Source organism: Myxine glutinosa, chromosome 11, assembly GCF_964187855.1.
Source record: "Myxine glutinosa chromosome 11, kmMyxGlut1.1, whole genome shotgun sequence".
NCBI classification, from domain to species: Eukaryota; Metazoa; Chordata; class Myxini; order Myxiniformes; family Myxinidae; genus Myxine; species Myxine glutinosa.
In genome coordinates, this window is record NC_136271.1 from 115,711,603 (window position 1) to 115,732,176 (window position 20,574).

At 48.0% G+C, this 20,574-nt stretch overlaps 2 protein-coding genes across 7 annotated transcripts in view; both read left to right on the plus strand.

Annotated features, from left to right (window-relative positions):
* ICE1 (interactor of little elongation complex ELL subunit 1) overlaps positions 1–20,574 on the plus strand; it is a 524,149-nt gene that overhangs the window by 491,402 nt on the left and 12,173 nt on the right. For 5 of the 6 annotated variants that reach the window (XM_078787036.1, XM_068131209.2, XM_078787039.1 and 2 more), the window contains 2 exons: positions 2,055–2,533; positions 8,271–10,769. In XM_078787036.1, the coding sequence (XP_078643162.1) occupies positions 2,055–2,533; positions 8,271–10,769 (2,978 nt within the window). The remainder of the gene's footprint in view (positions 1–2,054; positions 2,534–8,270; positions 10,770–20,574) is intronic. The other variant, XM_078787037.1, reaches the window with a different exon arrangement.
* AHCY (adenosylhomocysteinase) overlaps positions 1–20,574 on the plus strand; it is a gene marked incomplete at its 3' end in the record, with an annotated part of 390,713 nt that overhangs the window by 269,372 nt on the left and 100,767 nt on the right.

Genomic DNA, 20,574 nt, shown 5'->3' on the forward strand with positions numbered 1-20,574 from the left:
GTTTCGACACATACACTACCGGTCAAAAGTTTTAGAACACCTCAATTTCTCCAGTTTTTATTGAAATTTACGCAGTTTAATGTCTCAATGTACTCTGAAATTAAGCATAGAACAAATAAACAATTGGAGATGAAAAATAAATCATGGAATAATTTTGTTAAACAAAATTTAATTTAAATTTTTGACTCAGCAAAGTAGCCACCTTTTGCAGATATAACCGCCGAACACACTCGTGGCATTCTTTCTACAATGGAAATCAAATATTGTTCGGGAAGTTCTTTCCAACACTGTTGCAGAAGTTCCCACAAATGTGTTGCACTTGTAGGTTGCTTTGCTTTCACCCTTCTGTCCAGTTCATCCCAAACCAGCTCGATGAGGTTTAAGTCTGGAAACTGTACTGGCCATTCCATGATTTGAAGCCCACCGTCTTGTTCTTTTCCTCGAAGGTAGTTTTGACATAGCCTGGAGGTGTGTTTAGGGTCATTATCTTGCTGTAGGATGAACCCCCTGACCAACTAGGCGTATACCAGAGGGTATTGCATGGCGCTGAAAAATGCTGTGGTAGCCCTTTTGTTCAGGGTGCCAGTCCCTCTGTGCAAGTCGCCGACTCTGGATCCAGCAAAAGAGCCCCAGACCATCACGCTTCCTCCTCCATGTTTGACAGTTGGTGTCACACACTGAGGAACCATCCTTTCGCCTACTCGATGGTGTACAAAAACCCTGCGTGATGAACCAAAGATTTCAAATTTTGATTCATTAGTCCATAAGACCTTATTCGAGTCTTCAGTACTTCACTGGTGGTGCTTCATGGCCCAGGCAAGCCTCTTTTTCTTATTTCGCCATCTTAGCAATGGTTTTCTTTCTGCCACGCGACCTGTCAAGCCTGCAGCTCAAAGTCTTCTCTTCACAGTTGAAACTGAGACTTGCTTACTTCGACCAGTGTTAAGCTGTGCTTGAAGCTGTTGTCCTGTGAGCCGCCTATCACGCAAGCTGTTGACTCTCAGAAATTTGTCTTCTGAATCTGTTGTGGCTTTGGGTCTGCCAGACCTCTTCCTGTCAGTTTCCTCCAGTTTCCAATATATTACTTCCTGCAGTTCAATATTGTCCAAATAATGCTTCACAGGGTGTAATAACAGTCTGTTCCAATACTGCTTTTATACAGACAGGGGGTTTGTAATCAAGTAATCAGCAGAGGTTGGGACACCTGTAAGAATTGTTTGCATCAACTTTCAAGGCTTAATTTACTTACATTGCTGCAGAACAGCTGTAAGTTGTTAACCCATTACTTGTTCCCTGATGAAGGCCTTTTTTACAATATAACTTTGCAATTTACATTATTTTCCCATTTTTGCTAACCTAAACTTTTTTTTAACCTCGAGCAGTTTACTGCTTACCTTTGTACCATTTCAGGTTATTCACTGGACTTGAATTGCTTAAATTTCAATAAAAACTGGAAAAATTGAGGTGTTCTAAAACTTTTGACCGATAGTGTACGAGTGTGATATAGATGTGGCTTTTAGCTATGAATGCTTGACAATCACAGTCCGACAATCTCTATCAAACAAGCTCATATTATGTAGGCATGGAAGGCTTGAAAAAAGACGACACAAATATTTATTTAGTTAATACTGTCATCTTTAATGAATCGATAATGACATGCGATACAATAGCACCATCACGTGATGCCACACCTGTGTTTTTTTTTTGTTGTTGGTTTTTACCTACGCTACTGAAGGTGGATGGAGGTTTTGGTTTCACCACTGTCTGTTTGTTTGTTTGTCTGTTTGTGAACAGGATATCTCAAAAAGTTGTGGACGGATTCAGAAAATATTTTATGGAGAAGTTGGGTGTGTGACAAGGTCGATTCGATTTGATTTTGGTGAAGACACGGATCTAGATCCGGATACGAGAATTTAAAGTTTTTTTAAAGAATTACTGCCATTCACAACATCTGACGTTTTTGATTCTTAAAACTTTTATTCCTAATTTTCATTGACAAAGGTTGCAAGTTATACTAAGTTCTAATGCTACCTCCTAACTTGTGTTGCTTGCAGAATCAGAATCAGAAGCTAGTGATCAGAAACTTTGCTCGGATGTGGAAAATCACCTGCTTTCTCCTAAAACCCCATGTGTGAGGTCGTCGACGAGTGTTCAAACAGTCCCAGCAGTCACCACTGATGCAACCCTGACACATTTTAATCACAGTGACTCAACAGCGTCAAGCCACAGTCACATTTCATCACCCGAAAGGAGCCCGAGAGCTGCAGGGCTTGCACGTCGAAGAGATACAGCTGCTTTCAGTCGAGCCATGGAGTTAAAAGATGGGCGTGGGGGGAGGAAAGAGGGCAGGCAGAAGAAGATGGATTCAGATTTGCAGCATTTGAAACTAAAAACAAAGGCTGCACATCAACACAATGAACAGGAACATGATGAAGATGAGCTTCTTCACAGCGAGCTGCAGACCTTTCGCTTTCAGATACGTGACCTCCCTCCGGTGTTGTCTCCTTTGCCAGAATCACCTGATATATTCGAGGTAACAAACGACCTTGAACTGCATTATTTCTCATCATTGTTGCACTACTTACATTTAAATGCATTCACAATTTCATTAACATAAAGATACTTTTAAAAGTCCAAATGTTTGATTTTTCAGTGGATTCAATAGAATGGACAGTTTTAGGACCAGGAATCAAACAAAGCCTAAGGGTGAAGACTATGAGAGTTAGGACAGTATAAATGTCGTGGTCGTTGTCAATGAGTAGTTGATACATGGAATGGTCTCCCTGGAAAGTAGTGGCTATAGAGGGTAGATATTGTTATGTCGGGGGGGGGGGGGGGGGTTAAGGAATATCTAGAGCCAGGTAGATCTGTACAGGTAGGTACTCGACTGTCGTGACAGGGAATCTACCTGTAATAAGTTCTATGTTTAGCCCGGTTTGTCGGTATAAGCTGTATTGGTGTCCGCGCCGCGAGGGGGGCGGGGACACCGAGAGGGAAGTTAGAAGATAGAAATGGCATGCTAATTAGTACAGGGATTATGGGTAATATTCCTTTGTTTGTCATTCCCCCTGTCGCCAAACCTGTGTCCCTTATGGCAAAGCATTCACATAGACATTAGATAGATCTCCCACACATTAAATAATTCCCTCCCCTTACAATGACTGACCGGAAAGACAAGCAGGCAGCGGCCGCGTACAACGCCACATGGGCGACGAGCATCGTGGCGGGCTGGAGCCACGCCTAGGGAACGTGTGATTGGTTGGTGCGGAAGGCGCGAACCTTAAGCCAATCAGCGTGGAGGGCACCAATCCGGTCCTTCGAAGAAGGTTGTTGATTTGGGGGAGAAGGGCCGGTGGCGGCAGAAGGTTCGAGAGACCACAAAGATACTAGGCTCTGATTGGAAACGTGCCAGAATTGACGTCGCACACCAGGTGACAAAAGGACTGGCTGGACGGCATTTTCTCTCTCCCCTCGTGCTTGAAGCTCACGCTCTGCGCTGGACTCTTGCCTGGGTTGATTCGCGCTCTTCCCTGCGTTCTTGACTGGTGGTCGTTGGTTCGTCGTCTTCGTGGTGCTTGGAGCGAGGCTCGGTGCTGTGAGGGAAAGGGACCTCGTGTGCGACCAACGAGGAGCTTGGAGTGGGGCGTGCAGCTCAGCGGGTCGCTTGGGGGCCTGGCGGAGCGCGCGGGCGAGGCGGACTGAAGTTTCTTCGCGCCAGCATCGAGGTGGACGGAGCCGCGTTGGACGACAGACACACTACAGACAGATAAGCTCGCACCACATTTCACAAGTACACGACGATTTCTTTATTTCATCCATTCCTGTGTCTCGTATTTGAAGTCGGTGTGCGGGATCCCGATCTAGGAACATTATTTATCTTCCGTCGCGTTCCATTGTATCGGGTTCCGTTTAATAAATCATTATTTTTGTACATTTTAACCCGGATTTTCGTTTGAGTTAATTCCCTGCAGGATCGAGAGCTGCCGTCGGATCTACAGGTACACGCTTCCGCTCTTCCTCTTCATTCTTCCTTCCGTGCTTTTATAGCTGAATCCGATTTGATCGTCGCCTCCATTAAAGCGGTTCGGTCCTCTGCGGTCCTACGGTGTTAACCGAAGGGATCGCGCGACAATATGTTTAGATTGGAGATAGAAGGGTATGGGGATATTAGCAGGACTTGTAGGTAGCTTTTGTGTAGGTAGACGGGTGATTTTATTCTGGGGTTCGTGCAACGCAAGCATGATGTGGCAAATGGCCTCCTAATGCACCAAAGTTCCTTGTGTGTGTATTTTGGTAGGTTTTGACACCATCTGAAGCACTTTGCCATAAGTAGTTGCCATAAGCACTTTGCAGTGGCATCACACTACTTGTCTTTCTCATGTAGTTTACGCATTCTTATAGCATTAGCTAGGGTTTAAACACCTGCTATCCAAAATGTGTTGTTATATTCATGGGGTTGGGAGAGGTGTCAGAGATAGATTTCAGCCTTTTTTCGTATACCAAGTCGAGGCTCATATAAGAGCTATTACATAGAACATATAACAAAGGGAGCGGGAGACAAGAGAAGGAGAGAGACGGAAGCACACAAGCACAACAACAGCAGGGAACAGGGACATCAGGAGATTTGAGGAATGGACAGTGCTGGGGTGGGGTACATGGGATAAACAAGATGGACACTACAAGGACTTTCAGGAAAGAAATTGGAATTTGAAGCAGGTAGATTTGGGGTGGATTGATTAACAGGGGTAGAAAAGATCAAGGTTTTAGATGGGGGAAGATATGAGATGGTGGTGGACAGCTGTTTTAAAGACCTGGGGAGAGGAGTGGGATTGAAGAGAATGTGGGAGTGTGTTGTTCCAGAGGCGGAAAAAGAGGAATGAAAGAGTGAAGGTGAGAAGAGAGTCTTTATTTTCGAAGTCTCACCATAAGAGGGTTGCTGGCAGATCTTGTGCATCCTGAAGGAAAAATTGGGGGACAGCACAGACAGAGCTGGGGGAGCTAGGCTGGAGAGGAGTTGTTGGAAGATAGAAAGACCACCAACCTGCCCGTGGTGAGTGAGTGAAAGGCCCTCAGAATCAGCTTCAACACGGGAGATACCAATGATTTGAAAAGCCTTTGTTGCTACAGTATGAAGTCGAGTGAGGTGTGAGGTATGAGGCAGGTGCACCAGCCCAGCAGGGAGAGCAGTACTCCATCAAACTGCGGATGCAAAGACTGTAGCACCGCTTACATTTGCGGTCATGATTTCGTACATTTTTTCGAATATAGAGTCGAGGAATGGATCAGGATTCATCAGAACAAAAGTAGAACGGCACTCAGTAGAGAGCATATCTCCGCCAGGTGAACAGTTTACATTTTGTATCCCAGAGTAGACCAGAAAAATCACAATACAGAATCGCATTTAATCGAAATCATCCGTCCACAACTTTTTGAGATATTCTGCTATACAGGCATATTGTTTTTGGCCCTATCTCCCAATGGTGAAGAATCGCTTTAAAAATTCTACTAGCTGGATCCGGATCCGGATCTTCACCAAAATCGAATCGATTATTCCTTGTCACACACCCAACCGGTCCACCAAGTTTCGTCCTAATCCATGCATAACTTTTTGAGATATCCTGCTGTGTATCGTTTTTGGCCCAATCTCTCAATGGTGAATAATCACTGAATAAATTAAATAATTCTCAGATCTTCACCAAAATCGAATAGAATCGTCGTTGTCAGACACCCAAACCGGTCCACCAAGTGTCGTGCAAATCCGTCCACAACTTTTTGAGATATCCTGCTATGTATTGTTTTTGGCCCTATCTCCCAATGGTGAAGAATCACTTAAATTCTAGTAGCCGGATCCGAATCCGGATCTTAAGCAAAATCTAATAATTTCGTCCTTGTCACATACACTACATCTCTGCTAAATTTCGTCTGAATCCATCCACAACCTTTTGAGATATCGTGTTCACAAACAGACAGGGGTGAAAACATAACCTCCATCCACCTTTGGTGGCAGAGGTAATAAAAAACGATTAACAGTCGAGAGAGGGGGGCGGGTGGGGGGCACCAACAAGCAGGTTTTGCCTATGTTGAGGTCAATGTTTATTGTGAAGTTGTCCTTTGTACCACTGCTGGGGGGGGGGGGCAAGTGTTGTCCAATTTTGTGCTTAGACAGGATAAAGATGTCCTATCTAATGTTCCCCTTGGTTCACCTTGCCTCGGTGAGCAGGCCATAGCACAGTGCTTAGTAGCAATTGACTGTGTCCTTGGCAGCCTTCAGGGTCTCAAGTGGGTAAGATTGTGGCCATGGCACTTGGTCATTGGCATGTAGACTATGGACAGCACTGGCCCCACCTGAGAGGTGTGGAAGCTGGGCAGGGCAAGGAGAAAGAATAACACCTGAGGCAGTTTTGTCTCACTTTCTCTGACTGCCGTCCTCCTTGTTTGCACGCCCTGCTTCTTGTGCCTGAGCCTCACCGACAGTGGAGGAAGAGGATACCAAACAGTGACCTGTGCACAGTCAAGGACCTGCGGGTCGCAGCGCGCACAAATCTGTCTATTGGGTGTTAACCTTCACTCCAGTGGGCCGTGCATGTGACAGTATTTATTCAATGAATAGTTTTTCTTTTCTTTTTCTTTTTTTATTGTGAGATATCGCCCGCCACAAAGCCTTTGACGCCACTCGAGGTGAGGGCTACACAAAGTAAAGTATAGATATTCGACAGGAAGGAGGAATCTATTGACATTCCTCTTGAATTAAGGTAAGTTGGGATTGAGGAGAAAGCAGGATGCAGGTAAACTGTTCCAGAGTGGTGCCATGTGGGGAAAAAAGCTGGAAGAATACCTCAAAGTCATCTGAAATTATGCTCAGGTGGAACAACCTGTGATAGACCCTCAGAACACATTCCGTGTTAATATCTATAGAAAAGACTCAAGGAAGCGACAGAGCGGCGGACTGAGAGGTTCCAGGGATGATGCCAACTCGTGTTCCACCAGAATGGCAGCACATCGCTAGATTCTGTCAAAAAGAGATGGGTGACAGGCCGTAGCACCAGCCCAAATATGGCAATGACACTCCATGACAGGACGTATAGTGGTCTAGTATAGCTGGAGCATAGCAGCTTGAGAAAGGTATCGCCGATCATGAAATAAGCAGTCAAAGTGCTGGTCAAATAAAGATGGAGAACAAAAATTAAAAACTCAATATGAACCAACAGGTTTTTCTCTTCAAAACAAGACTTTTCAAAGCCAAAAACATGACATATTTGAATGGTGTAGTGAAACTCACCAGATACCGCTAAGAAAAACGTGATACTGGCTGGAAACTATGTCGTGAAGAGCTGACATCTGCCGAGTTTCATCGGTGCAGGACCACTCCTTCATGATTGGATCAAAAACTTTTGCCCATGCTTCTCTCCTCTCGTCCTCCCCCATTGTAGAAGAACAGCCTCTTTCTGTAAGCTTCCCACATAACCCCTTCCATTGTTACCTCCACCACCTAAGGTGGACTCAAGCTATGTATTCACACCTGTTTGTCTGTCTGTGAGCAAGATATCTCAGAGAAATTTGTGGACAAGTTATGCTAAAACTTGGTGGATGAGTTGGGTGTGTGACATGAACAAGCCGATTTGATTTTGGTCAAGGTCCGAATACAGATTCGGCCTATCGGTGGAATACAAAACGTAAACTGCTCAGCTTTGTGGAGTTATGTGCTCCACTAAGTGCCGTTGTAGTTACTTTTCTATTGCGATGCAGTATTCAGGCAATGCTTTGACAAAACGAGGATAATTCTCCAAACACCCCTGATGTTCTTGCCTCATTCAATCAGAATGAATCATCAGGATTACGCAAAAAGCTCTCTCCAAATGATAGAATGTTGGTGTTTTTAATCATAAATAAATGGCACTCGCTTAACAGACTCCAGTGTTTAACCTTTAAAGTTTAAAATCCGAGAAGTAAAAAATGATTTAACTTTCTTTTTGATGAAGCCTTACATTTTTGATTAAATGGCTTAAGCAGTGTTCACAACTTCACATGGCTGAGACAAATTGCTTAACATATGGCCACATGGTTATCTGTCTTAACATCCTCTTTCTCTGTTTTTAAAGGACATTTCCTGAAGGGCAATTTACATGACATTTATGTTATGTCTTTATCGACACAAAAAATGAATGATGGTTGACTGATAAGTTAAATAAAAAGATTTGTATAAGATGATCTCTTCCTTACCCCTTACCCCTCCCCCCCCCCCCCAACCCCCTCTCTTGCTTCTTTGACAGAACTCTCTCTTTGGAGACATCTCATCCGACAGTGAGCCTGAAAAGTGCGACAATGATGCTGCAGAGACACCCAACCCAAAGCAGCCGTTATATCCAATGGTGGCGAAGAATGATGAGTTGAGGGATTACCAAATGAAAGAGGTTGTTTCTGAGCACATTGACAAGTTGTGCCCCGAGGATCATTCAGTCCCACCTTATGAAGAAGAAGTGTCGAGCAGCCAGGATTCTAAAATGCATGCAGTGTCTCAAAGCTACAGCACCTCGGTGCAGACACAGCCACCACTAGAAGGCTCTGAGGCATCTCAACCATCGACGAGGAACTCCGAGAATTATTCATTGATCGTTGAAAGAACGGATAAGGATGCACGGTCCACAGATAATAACCAGACTATGAGATCGAAACAGCCTCACAAAGAAACGGGAATAGAAAAAGATTACCATGGAGATTTGAAAGAACAACGCATCCAGAGCAGTGTCGAACAAAAAATGAATGCTGATGCGACAGAATTGCCATCGAAGCAAATGCACTCCTCATCATCGCAAGGCAGTTGCACAAAGCGATGTGAAAATGAGCTTCAGGACCATATTACGGTGGTTCCATCAGCTCATGAGATTAATGTATCATTACGTGAAAGTGAACCGTCACAAGTATCTTGTGGAAACAGTCCATCGTGCGATACACCAACACTGGTTGTGAACGCCACTTTTCATGACAGAACTCAGGACAATAAAGAAGCCTCTGTATTGGAGTGTTTATTGACCACTACATATCAGCAAAAGGACGGAGTGCCACAGACGTCTGATTGCCAAACTTCAAGCGATAAAAACCGAGATAGTTCAGTCGGGGAGGAAGTAGTCAAAGAACTCGAACCGCAGAGTATTCCGACGTCAGAAAAGGAGGAAATTGAGGAGAAATCTGTTGCGCAGGTTTTTGTGGACGTAAAGCCCATTTCAGAATTGAAAAATGCTGAGTCGGATGCACACGTGAGAATATGTTCACCTGAAACACAGCAAAGGGAAAACAACAACCCTGCTGTTAACACTGCAAGTTGTACCAGCACAGAGGAAGAGAAACTGCCAGGAAATGTAGGAGCGGAAAATACGGTGAAAAAAGACACAGCTGAAAGAGTATCCGCATTGGAGAAAGCATTGAAAGGAGAGGATAAAAGTGAAGGGTCTTTTGGGACCTTGGATGAACAACCACTGAAGATTAGCGAAACATTGGGCTGTGTGAAAGAAATATCTCCTTCAAATGATGAACTGACACCAGACAACAACTACAGGGACCCAAAGGCCAAGGCAAGGCGGAAAGAGCGAACACCCAAAGAACCTGTTAAAATGAAGGAGTGTAGCGTAACGAAAGAAGACACGGCAATAAAGGAGAAGATTTGCAACGATAAAGACCAAGCAGAAGTTGAACATGTCATTGTAGAACAAGAACAAGGACAGTTGAAAGGGATGGCACCGAATGAGATTGTCTTAAAAAAGGCAAATAATGGCCATGCAGGAGATACTAGGAAGTCAAATGAGTCGGCCAAGAGTGGTCAGAAAAGACAAAAAGTGACAAGTAATTCGATATCGAAACGACCTCGAGATAATTATTCAGGTTTGAATTCAACCTTGTCATCTGTTATGGGTGCTGTTGGATCACCTCCTCCAGCCCTTATAACTCCTTTAATGCGAACCCCTCCAAAGCCTACTGCCTCTCAACCGAAACCTGTTTCACCCACATTCCTTGCTCCCCTTTCCCCGATTGCATCTCCTAAATCTTGCTTAATAAAACACGTATCACCCTCTTCACCATCAAGAACTGCCTTGGCCCTTACAACTTCACCACCCTTGTCCACCTCTTCCACTGTTTCCGTCGCTGTCAACATCTCTTCTTCTCTACCCTTAAGAGTGTTGACCTCAGTTCCTTCTATTCCCCAAACTCAACCGTCCTCTTCTGTTTTGCTACTGCATGAGACTGTCATTGTCCCATCCACAGAATCCTCTAGATCGATGACAGTGTGCCCCAAAGTGATGTCACCTAAGCTTGTCCCAAGATCTCCTACTTTGCCACCCTCACCTCTACACAACCTCACGATAGATACCTTTTGCAAAAGTCAAGTTTCTCCCCTCTCAAATGCTTCATTGAAAACCTCTGCTCCAACCTCTCCTCCTCCTGCTGAGTCTGCATCGCCTATTCCATTTTCCACAGTTCCAGAGACTAAACGACCCTCGTTTGATCCTCCGGATAAGCTGGATGACCAGAAAAAACTTAACCCTCCACCAACAAAGTGTGCTAGGTTTGATGCTTCACTTGCTGAGGACGAGCAGCAAATTGAAGTGATCCCTTCCAAGCAACTGGCATTGCGTGCTTTCGAGAAACTGTCCCAAAGTCATTTGTATCCAGAGACAGTTGATACAAATACGGCTGGCTTGGAAGAGGATAAAAACCTCCCACAATTAAACGTCACAGAGATATCTGTCGTCAAAGATCTTCTTGCTGGTGGCAAGGTGAGGATGCTCTTAGATTCAGTCTTTATTAGTGTAGTTGTCTGGAATGTTACCTTTTCAAGAAACACTGTGACCTGGTTAATGTAAAATTCAGTTACTGAAGGATTTTAGGGGTTTTCTTTGTTTTAAATAATTGATAAACTTTATTATGATCATTGGTCAGGTGACAATTACTATCAAGGAGCAATAAAAATGAACAATCTACAGGCCTTATAGGCTTCATGCCAAACAGTTATTGTAAACAATCATGAAGCACTAATGCAGGAAATACGTGTCGGGAAAAGGTGCAGGTATGAGAGATAAATTGAGAAAAGTGGAAAGTGGTGTTTGGGAAGAAGGTAGGAAAAAAGGTAAGAAATTCGGATGAAAGAAATGGGAGGGGAGGGAAGGTGTTGTAAAAACCAGAGTTACAACATTGTCTCCAGAAGTGTGAGTTTAATTCTGAATCGATCTCTAGCAATACCTGTAAGAAAACCAACAAGCAATATATCAATATTCAACATTCATAGGAATCAGTAATGGATCCGCAAACTAGAACAAGCCTGGAACAAAAAACAATACGCACCATCTAAGTATGCACAACATTACACACAGATAAATGTCTCAGGAATAATCGTAGCGCTGCCTGTCAGAGTTCTTATAACTGGCGCGCAGTGGACAGAAGCCGAATGACACCTGGGTTCAACTCAGATACAATTTCATTACATTCTCCCCGGCGTTAAAACTACACTACCCCTAGTGGCGGAGAACAAGCTAGCGAGCTATAGCAGCATAGAAACATCAGTTAGCAGCAGTCCATGTCAGGCCCAGCCGTAGCGATGAGGGTGGCAAATTTCTCTCCCGGCACGCATCCGATAAGCATCAGGAGATTCTACCTCGAGACCGAATTCCTCCGCGTCGGGATTACCGCCTCACTCGGTTGACGGCGGTGGCTCTACAAAGCCATCCGGATCGGGCGCATGTGGTGGTGGGGTTGCCGGTGGAGTCTCTATCATCTGATTAGCCAGGCCGAAGGCCGGCCCAACAGCATCCCCGCATGGGGCCAGATGGCGCACCGAGACTGTAGACACGTCCATTTGGCAGCAGCACTCGCGAGCGTGCTCAGGGTTGGCTTGGAGGATACGAACCTTGTCAACTAGGGGGTCATATTTACTTGAACAGACCGCGCATTTGAGGAAAGCCGGTCCAGGTTCACCAAGCCAGCCCAGCAAAGGACGGCTACCGCCAGAACGACATGAAAAACGAAACATACGGTCGTGGGGAGTTTGATTAGTCGCGGTGCTCAATAAAGTCCTGATCGAGCTTAGCGCCGCGGGTACCACCCAGGTCCATCGTTCCAATCCTAGTCCACGGGACATAAGGCTCAGAGCCACGGCTTTCCATATAATGCCATAAAATCGTTCCACCTGTCCGTTCACCTGTGGCCTATACGGAGTAGTATAGCTAGAAGCGATATTACACTGGAGCAAGAATGCTCTCACATCCTGGGACAAGAACACCGCTCCACGATCAGTGTGCACATAGGCCGGATTCCCAAACATAGAAAACAATTCCTGCAGACACCAGATAACCGTGGCAGCGGTCATATCGCCGCACGGGAAAGCAAAGGGAAATCTGGAGAACTCATCAACTATCGTGAGAAGATAACGAGAACTACCCGAAGCCGGTATTCCCAGACAAGACGGTAGACACGAAGGCGGCAGGGGCCTTTTGAAGTCCATGGCCAATCGCTCCCACGGCCGAGTAGCCTGGACCAGCGTACCCATCCGAGGGTTGTAGAAGCGAGGTTTGAGTTCAGCACAAACGGAACAAGTGCGACATAGCTGACGAATGTCCTCAATGGAGTAGGGCAAATTACGACTGTGCACATAATGAGCTAAACGTGTTACGCCGGGATGGCACAATGTGTCATGAAGAACGCACAGATCCTCAAAGGAGGTGAGACTCGCACACACTGCTGGCCGTGATAATGCATCTGCTATGAGGTTATCCCGCCCTGGGCGATACCTAATAGTGTAACAAAAATCGGCTTACTCAATCCTCCAGCGAGTGATTTTCTCATTCTTAATGCGCTGAGCATGGCGCGTGTCGTACATGAAGGCAACACTTTGTTGATCCATAATGATCTTAAAACATTTGCCAAGCAAATATGGCCGCCAGCGCCTGATAGATTCAATGATGGCGTACGCCTCCTTTTCAACAGACGAGTGTCTTCGTTCCGTGGAAGAGAGAGTCCTTGAAAAGAAGGCCACAGGTCGCCCCCCCCCCCCCCCCCTTGAGAGAGTGTAGCAGCTATCGCGTGATCTGACGCATCGCTTTCCAAAACAAAGGACTTGTTTTCATCAATAGACAACACAGCGGCACCAGCTATGTCGGACTTCAGGCCATGGAAAGCGGCCTTAGCAGCGTGAGCCATAGGGAACTCTTTCCAATCCACAAGGGGACGAAGCTTCTCAGAAAAATTTTGAACCCACTTTGAGTAATGAGCAAAAAGCCCGAGAGCACGCTTCAAAGAAGCACGATCGAGTGGCGGGGCCATGTCGAGCAAAGGTTGCAGTCGCTCCTTGTCTGGAGTGGTAGTGCCGTGGGTCACGGTGTACCCCAGGAGATCTATCGTTTGAGCGGAATAGTGACATTTAGCCTCATTCATAGTCGGACGGTACTTGTGCGCAACCTCGAGGAAGCGCTTCAGCTTAGCATCATGATGAGCTTGATCGTACCCACAAACCGTGAGATTATCCAGATAAACAAAGACATCGGTTAAGCTCTCCTTAGCAATGATGTCGTCCATGGCCCTTTGGAAGCAGGTTACCCCATTGGTGACTCCAAAAGGCAGACTGGGGGAACTGGTAAAACCTCTGTCCGGATTCAAACCCAGTGTAGATGCGATCTGCCTCAGAGATTGGAATCTGATGATATGCGCTGCGGAGATCTAAAGTACTGTATACCAAGTACTGTGCCACCTGGCGAACCAGAGAATCCATTACCAGGAGTGGGTAGGCGTCCAATTGTGTAAACCGATTAATCGTCTGCGAATAGTCAATTACCATGCGTTTGCGGTGCGTTTCGGTCTGAACCACCAACACTTGGGCCCTCCAAGGCAATCGACTAGGTTCGATTATGCCCTCCTTTAATAGCCGCGCAGTCTCCTCAGCAATGAATTGCATGTCAGCCCGTGAATAGCGTCGCGATTTAACGGCAACCGGTGTACAGTCAGTAGCCATATTGGGAAACAGCGACAGTGGTTCAATGTCCATCCCTGCAAGAGCACACACAGCAAGAGTATCAGCACCACCAAATTCCATTTCCAAACGCCCATGCCGATGGAGAAAATCATGTCCCAGCAACACTTCCGCACATAATGCTGGTAAGACCATTAAGTGCACATCCGGAAACATTCGGCCATTAATCACAAGCTTCAGTCGGCATTCCCCGCGAGTGTGGAGCCATAGCCCATGGGAAGCCATGAAAATTCTGCGTGTTGTCCCGAGAATCGGCCAGCCATGCTTCTGAATGAGTCGTAAATCGACATAGCTATCCGTAGACCCCATGTTGATTAAGGCATTTGTGTTCTGCCCTTCAATCATGAGTGGAATAACAGCGCTGGACAGACCAGGCGGCCCTGTAGTCGTCGAGTCGTCCAGAGGGGGCGCTCGAGCCACGCGCGTGGATCCGACACCAGCTAACGTCGATCGTGAAGCCAAAGCCGAACATGGCTCGGGCGATGAAAGGATTCCGGTCAAGGGTGTTCGAGTCGAGCGAGGCGCCGATTGTCTCTCGAGCGGAGAGAGAATCACAGACAAAGTCGAGCAAGTTCGCCAGCCCCGTGACGAGCGACAAACCTTTGCAAAATGTCCCTTTCGAGAACACGAATGACACGTCGCTTCTTTCGCCGGACAAACTGACCTTAAATGATTGCGGTTCCCGCAGAAAAAGCACTTAGCGTTACTTCCGGGCGAGGGAGCGGCAGCGGCGGTGGCTGTCACACTCGGGTCGAGGTCCTCGGGAGTATCCGCTGTCCCCGATTCCGGCGGAGGTGCAGCATGCGTTTGCTTCGCGGTAGCTCTCTCCGGTCATGTCACGCCGGTTAATCCCGCAGTGACGTACGGTCGTTCGTATGCCTCTGCTTGAGCCTGTGCTTCCTGGTACACCAGCGATAGTTTATGAGCTCTTTCCAGCGTTAGATCTGTTTCTTCAAGTACTCTCTGTCTGATGACAGGTGAATGAAGCCCAGAAACAATAGAATCTCTCATTAAATCATCACATACTTGTTCATGTGTCCGTGTTTCAGTAGTACAGTCCTTCACTAATCGGCGCAGTTCCTGAACAAAGTGGTCGGTGGTCTGCGATGGGTCTTGTCGCCGAGATGCGAGCAGATATCGAGTATTGACCACGCTCCGAGTCTTGATATATATTCGTCGCAATTCTTCCACGGCGGCGTCGTACGTACCGCACTGATATATGTACATGAATACTGTGATTCACGCGGGAGTTCAGCACCGCGAGCTTGGTGACATCTGTGAGCCCCTCCTGCGCTTCCAGGTAGCTGGTCAGGAGACTCAGCCAATGCAGGAGCTGAGCAGACGCATCCGGTGCCTGAGGGTCCGCTCCAAAGATCGGAACTTGTATCAGCTTTGAGTCATGGTGATCCCGTTCAAGACAAGAGAGGGATTCAGAATTAATTGTTGTAAAAACTAGAGTTACAACATTGTCTCCAGAAGTGCGAGTTTAATTCTGAATCGATCTCGAGCAATACCTGTAAGAAAACCAACAATAAATATATTGTTACAGATACGACTTTGATGGTATGGTGGGCCGAGCGGGATGGCCGCCGTATCCGTACAAGTTACCCCGATTGCACCCGGGGTTGACTAATCGCGCTATGCTGGCTCAATAAGAAAAAGAAGACACCCGGCTGGATTACAATCACACAATACGACACCAGGGATACGGTTCTCAAAGGTTGTTATTACAATTGCGGAAGGTTTAGATTACAGGGACAAGAGGGAAACATAGGAAGGTGGGCACTTAAACACACTTATATTATCCCCGGACAGACGACAGGTAAACGCGGGACAAGGCTCACTCACACGGGATTTGATGGCAAGGAAAGCGGCAGTCGATGGCTCAGGTGCACCTGGCTCAGGGACAGAATCACGTACGGTGGTGTCCAGCAGATGCGGGGAGGTCGCTCAGCGCTCGTGGGTCGCGACTTTGGTGGAGATGCCGGGGAGGTCGCTCAGCGCTCGTGGGTCGCGACTTTGGTGGAGATGCCGGGGAGGTCGCTCAGCGCTCGGGAGGGTGGCGTCTTGTCCTTCCAAGCTCGGGGCGCATCTCACGTCACGTCCGGCGCGGGGCCGCGTATATCCGGCGGGGAGTCACGCCCTCGCTCGTTAGCTCCGCCCCATATGGCATCGGCCCATGGCTTCTCATTGGGTGCGGGGGTTACCGGCTCCGCCCTTGACGAGGGGCCGACAGGGAGCCCCCTTCTGGGTAACCCCGTCGAGCACATGTTCAATGGCGGCCAACCGAGCCGGAGTGAGGACGCAAAGCCGCTGTTGTTGTGGTTGTTGTTGGAGCTTGAGATGATGGGAAGAGATGCGGGGAGGTATGGGAAGGTCCTAAACTCCTACTGGTGCCATATCATCACATTCTGGTGCAACGAAGAGTCATAATTAATGGAAACAAGTCCTTAACTGACATAGATTAAGAATAACTAGCAAGATGTCCTATAATTGTCTACGTGTGGTGCGGGGGACCTGGGCACGACATTTAATGGGGGGATGAAGGGGAAGATCGGCTCTAATGGGTGTTGTTTACAGACAATGGGACTAGGGAATGGGGTAAGGGAGAGTTGGGGAGTATCGGAGAAAATAGGGGAATATTTACAAGCGGATATGGAGGCCAAATTCCATATTCGCAACATTGCACCCTTCTCTACCCTCGGGGCGTCCCGACCCGATAAATCTTTACCTACTTTAGTGTGGCACGCAATGTAGTTCCCTCTACTATTAACTCTACCCTGAGTGCGACAGTTTTATAGATATTCACAAATGAGTAAATATGTCCCCCTGCGACGTTGCACCCTTCTCCTCTCAGAAACACACCCACAGGATAACCGAATCCGGAAAGAATTCTCAAACTAAACATACAGCCGGTAGGGAGCATTATTTACAAGACTACGCTGATATCTACACTACGATCCAGGACCTGTCTTTGGAGGAACACATGCAGATGTTATGCATAGAGAGAGCGCGCTTGCCAACATCGATACACCAACCCACGAGTGCTCTGTGGCCGACGGCCTTTAATAACGTGCAGAGCACCCTTTCCCGAGCACCAACAGCACCACCCCACCACCAATCGGTGCAGTCACCATTGTTCATTGGAATAAAAATAACTTCAACAACCCCTAACCCTGCAGGTGTCTCTTGCTCTTCTTGTGGTGCACTTGGTGGTGTTAAAAGTGGTTCACCTGTATGGCATAGGTGCCACGTTGATCCATAGGTCCATCCCCGGGTGGTGCTTGGCCGCAAACGAACTGCGGTCCATTGTGGGTGGCCACAAACATTGCGGTCCATATGGTGTACCGATCCAGGCAGCGAACAGCGAAAGTGCAGGCCCACAACTGCGCAGCCAGCACCTCTCTCTCCTCTCTCTCTACCCCAAAGCCAGATCCTCGGAGGTGGGAGACAAAAGAAGCAGACAAGTGAGTAAGGTGGTAAGGGCGCAAAAGTGCACGCAATGTAAGGTAATGCACACTGGGGGCACATGGGAACCAGGTGAGACAGGTACGTTCCTATCGTACGCCCCCCCCCCACCAGGTAACCTACATGGCCCCTCCCTTACCCCTTACTGCATCCACACAACACAACACTACTCATAAACATCTACTTTACAAATCAACAAACATCCCTACTGTCTTCCCCGTTCCTCCCATATACCAAATTCGTCTTCTCTCCCTCCTAACCAATCAAATTTGCCATTTTCAACTCTCATCAAAATTTGCCATCTCCAACTGAACATCAAAATTTGCCATCACCAATTCATCATCAGTCCCTCCTAGGGAGGGAGAGATGGAATCACCCCAATGTCTCATCCACGTCGTGATGCGTCTCACAAATCCTCACAGCAATCTCATTTCCTGCAACAAACAAAGAAAACACAGGTGTGGAGTCATCATCATCACCACAGGCAAGTGGCTGCGTATGGTGCGACAGGTTCATCAATCCTAACTATCTCCTAAATGACTTTAACAACTTTACACTACCCGGGGGCTTTCTCCGGCCAAACCATTGGCCCTCTTACACTATGGGTTCTAAAAACCAATTCCCATTGGCCAAACTGTGGTGCTCTTCAATTTGGGGTCTCACTCCCCCGATTCATCTCCCGGTGCCCTCGCACAATTTCTGGGCTGCGGCGTGTACCTCTCCCAGTGGGTCTACCCACCTGCACACCTCCACCACTGCAGTTGCCTCCGAGCTTACCTGCTCCTCACCCTAACCTAACTACCTGGGGAAGGCCCTCTGGCTCTCTCCCCACTCCGTGCCCTCTCTGGCACTGGGCTGCCCGATCCACACCCGGGATCCTCAGGCACCCACTCACAACTACCGGCTCCCAGAGCCCACCTGCGGCCTCACCTGGCCGACATCCTCACAGTGGTGGAGTGCCCAACCAACTACACACACTAACAGGCTACACGCCCAGCCATTTCCACAACACTAATGCACCCATTCACAACACCATTCTGCAACCGCACCACAAATGCCAATATCCAACCACAATTTACCTGCACCCTCTACCTAACACTTACACTACCCGCCCCGGGTGCTCGTGAAAGGGGTCCACTCTTCCCCCATCCACACCTTCGCACCATGCACACCACTCCGTACCACTCACTCCAACTCTCTCCACACACCTGTACCTGCACACCTGTGCTCTCACACCTGGTGCCACCTGCACCCTTCTCTCCCCAAGCGCATTCGCGCTGATCCACTCACTCACTACTCATACACTGCTCCACACACCTGTCCAGTTGCACACCTGTGCAATCACACCTGTTCAATTCTCACAAACACGGCATCATCTCAGCTAACTACTCCCTTCTGAAACTTGCGCTTCCCAGTCGTCCCTTTAAACTATTGCGCTCCCTCGTCATTATCATCCATACTAATCTACCTGCGTCCCCACTACAGGTATCAGTCACTAACTAACCTTAACGTTACCTAAGGTCATCTTCGCTAGATCCCTACACACAATATCCTAACCCACCCGGGCTAGTTTTCACTGCCATACACCCCATAAACCTAGTGCTCCTTTGCCCCCCCTCATGGGAAGGGTGGCAGGGATGCCATCCCACCACATCGGGGGTCTCTCACTACCAATTTTGCACATCAAATTTCAACAAATCAAAAATTTGCCAATCACTGCCCATCATCTGCCAATCACTACTGCCAATCCTTTGCCAATCATCAAATTTTGTTTTTCTCTAATTTTGGGTCCAAAACACTAACCTCATCACCCAGTCTACTCACTAATACCTCTCGGTGCGCCAATCCCTGTCCAAAGCCCGGCTGCGTAAAGCCAAGCAATGGATGCTGGTTGTTTTGTGCCAGCGGCTGGATACGTCCGGCACTCGGTGCAGGGACGGGGGCTTACCCGTGCCGAGATCCCACACACCACCTCGGCGTGGAGCCATCCAATGTCCCGATCTCGACCTGCCGGCACGTCTCAACAAAACGTGGTCGCCATAACGACCCTTCCTATCGGGCTGCCAGCTCCGCCTAGTGGAGCCTGGACGCGGCCGTTCACAGCGAGGCCTGGCACGCACCGAGGGCCTGCTTCGGCTAAAAGTCGCTCTAACCTCTAACCCGTGTAACGTCGATGCTTCACCTGGACGCTTACACCCCGCAGCCCGTTCCTTGCTCACACATCCAGCCGTGCCCATGCTCCTCGTACCTTTCCTTACACACCTCGGTACTCTCATTCCACTCACAGCCTTGGTCACACACCTGACCACCGAACACTTTGGCACACATTCGTTGGTCGCACACCTCACCAATACACCGCTTCGCGCCCCCTCCTCGGTCACCTCCTCTGTGACAATCACAGGTGTGCCCTCATTCGCACACCCAACCACGTGCCTCACCACCAACTCCAGCGTGCATTCCCACTCACGCTCTACCATTCCAGGTGTACATCCTTCCATCCCAGGTGTACATCCTCGCTCACCTGTCGCAACTAACTCACGCTCCATGTCACTCTCACTACTTTCACCTCCATTCCTGACAGCGCACTCACCCTTACTCTTGACAGCGCACTCTTTCCTCGTGCACCTGCCCGTCACACACCTTTCTCGCGCACACTCTCCCGTTACACCCTCTGTAACCCTCACCACAGGTGGACACTCTTCCTTACTTCTGACAGCGCACTCTTTCCTCATGCACCTGTCCGTCACACACCTTTCTCGCGCACACTCTCCCGTTACACCCTCTGTAACACTCACCACAGGTGGACACTCTTCCTTACTTCTGACAGCGCACTCTTTCCTCATGCACCTGTCCGTCACACACCTTTCTCGCGCACACTCTTGCGCACACTCTCCCGTCACACCCTCTGTAACACTCACCACACCGCGCTCCCATGTGCTTCCTCGCACCCGCGCTGCGACCGACTCACTCTCGCCAGCACCCTCACTCCTTGGCACGCACTTTTTCCTCACACACCCCAGAGTCGGACTTTCTTGCACACCTCCATTTTCGCACACCAGACCTGTCGCACACTTCACCAACGGCCTCTCACGAAC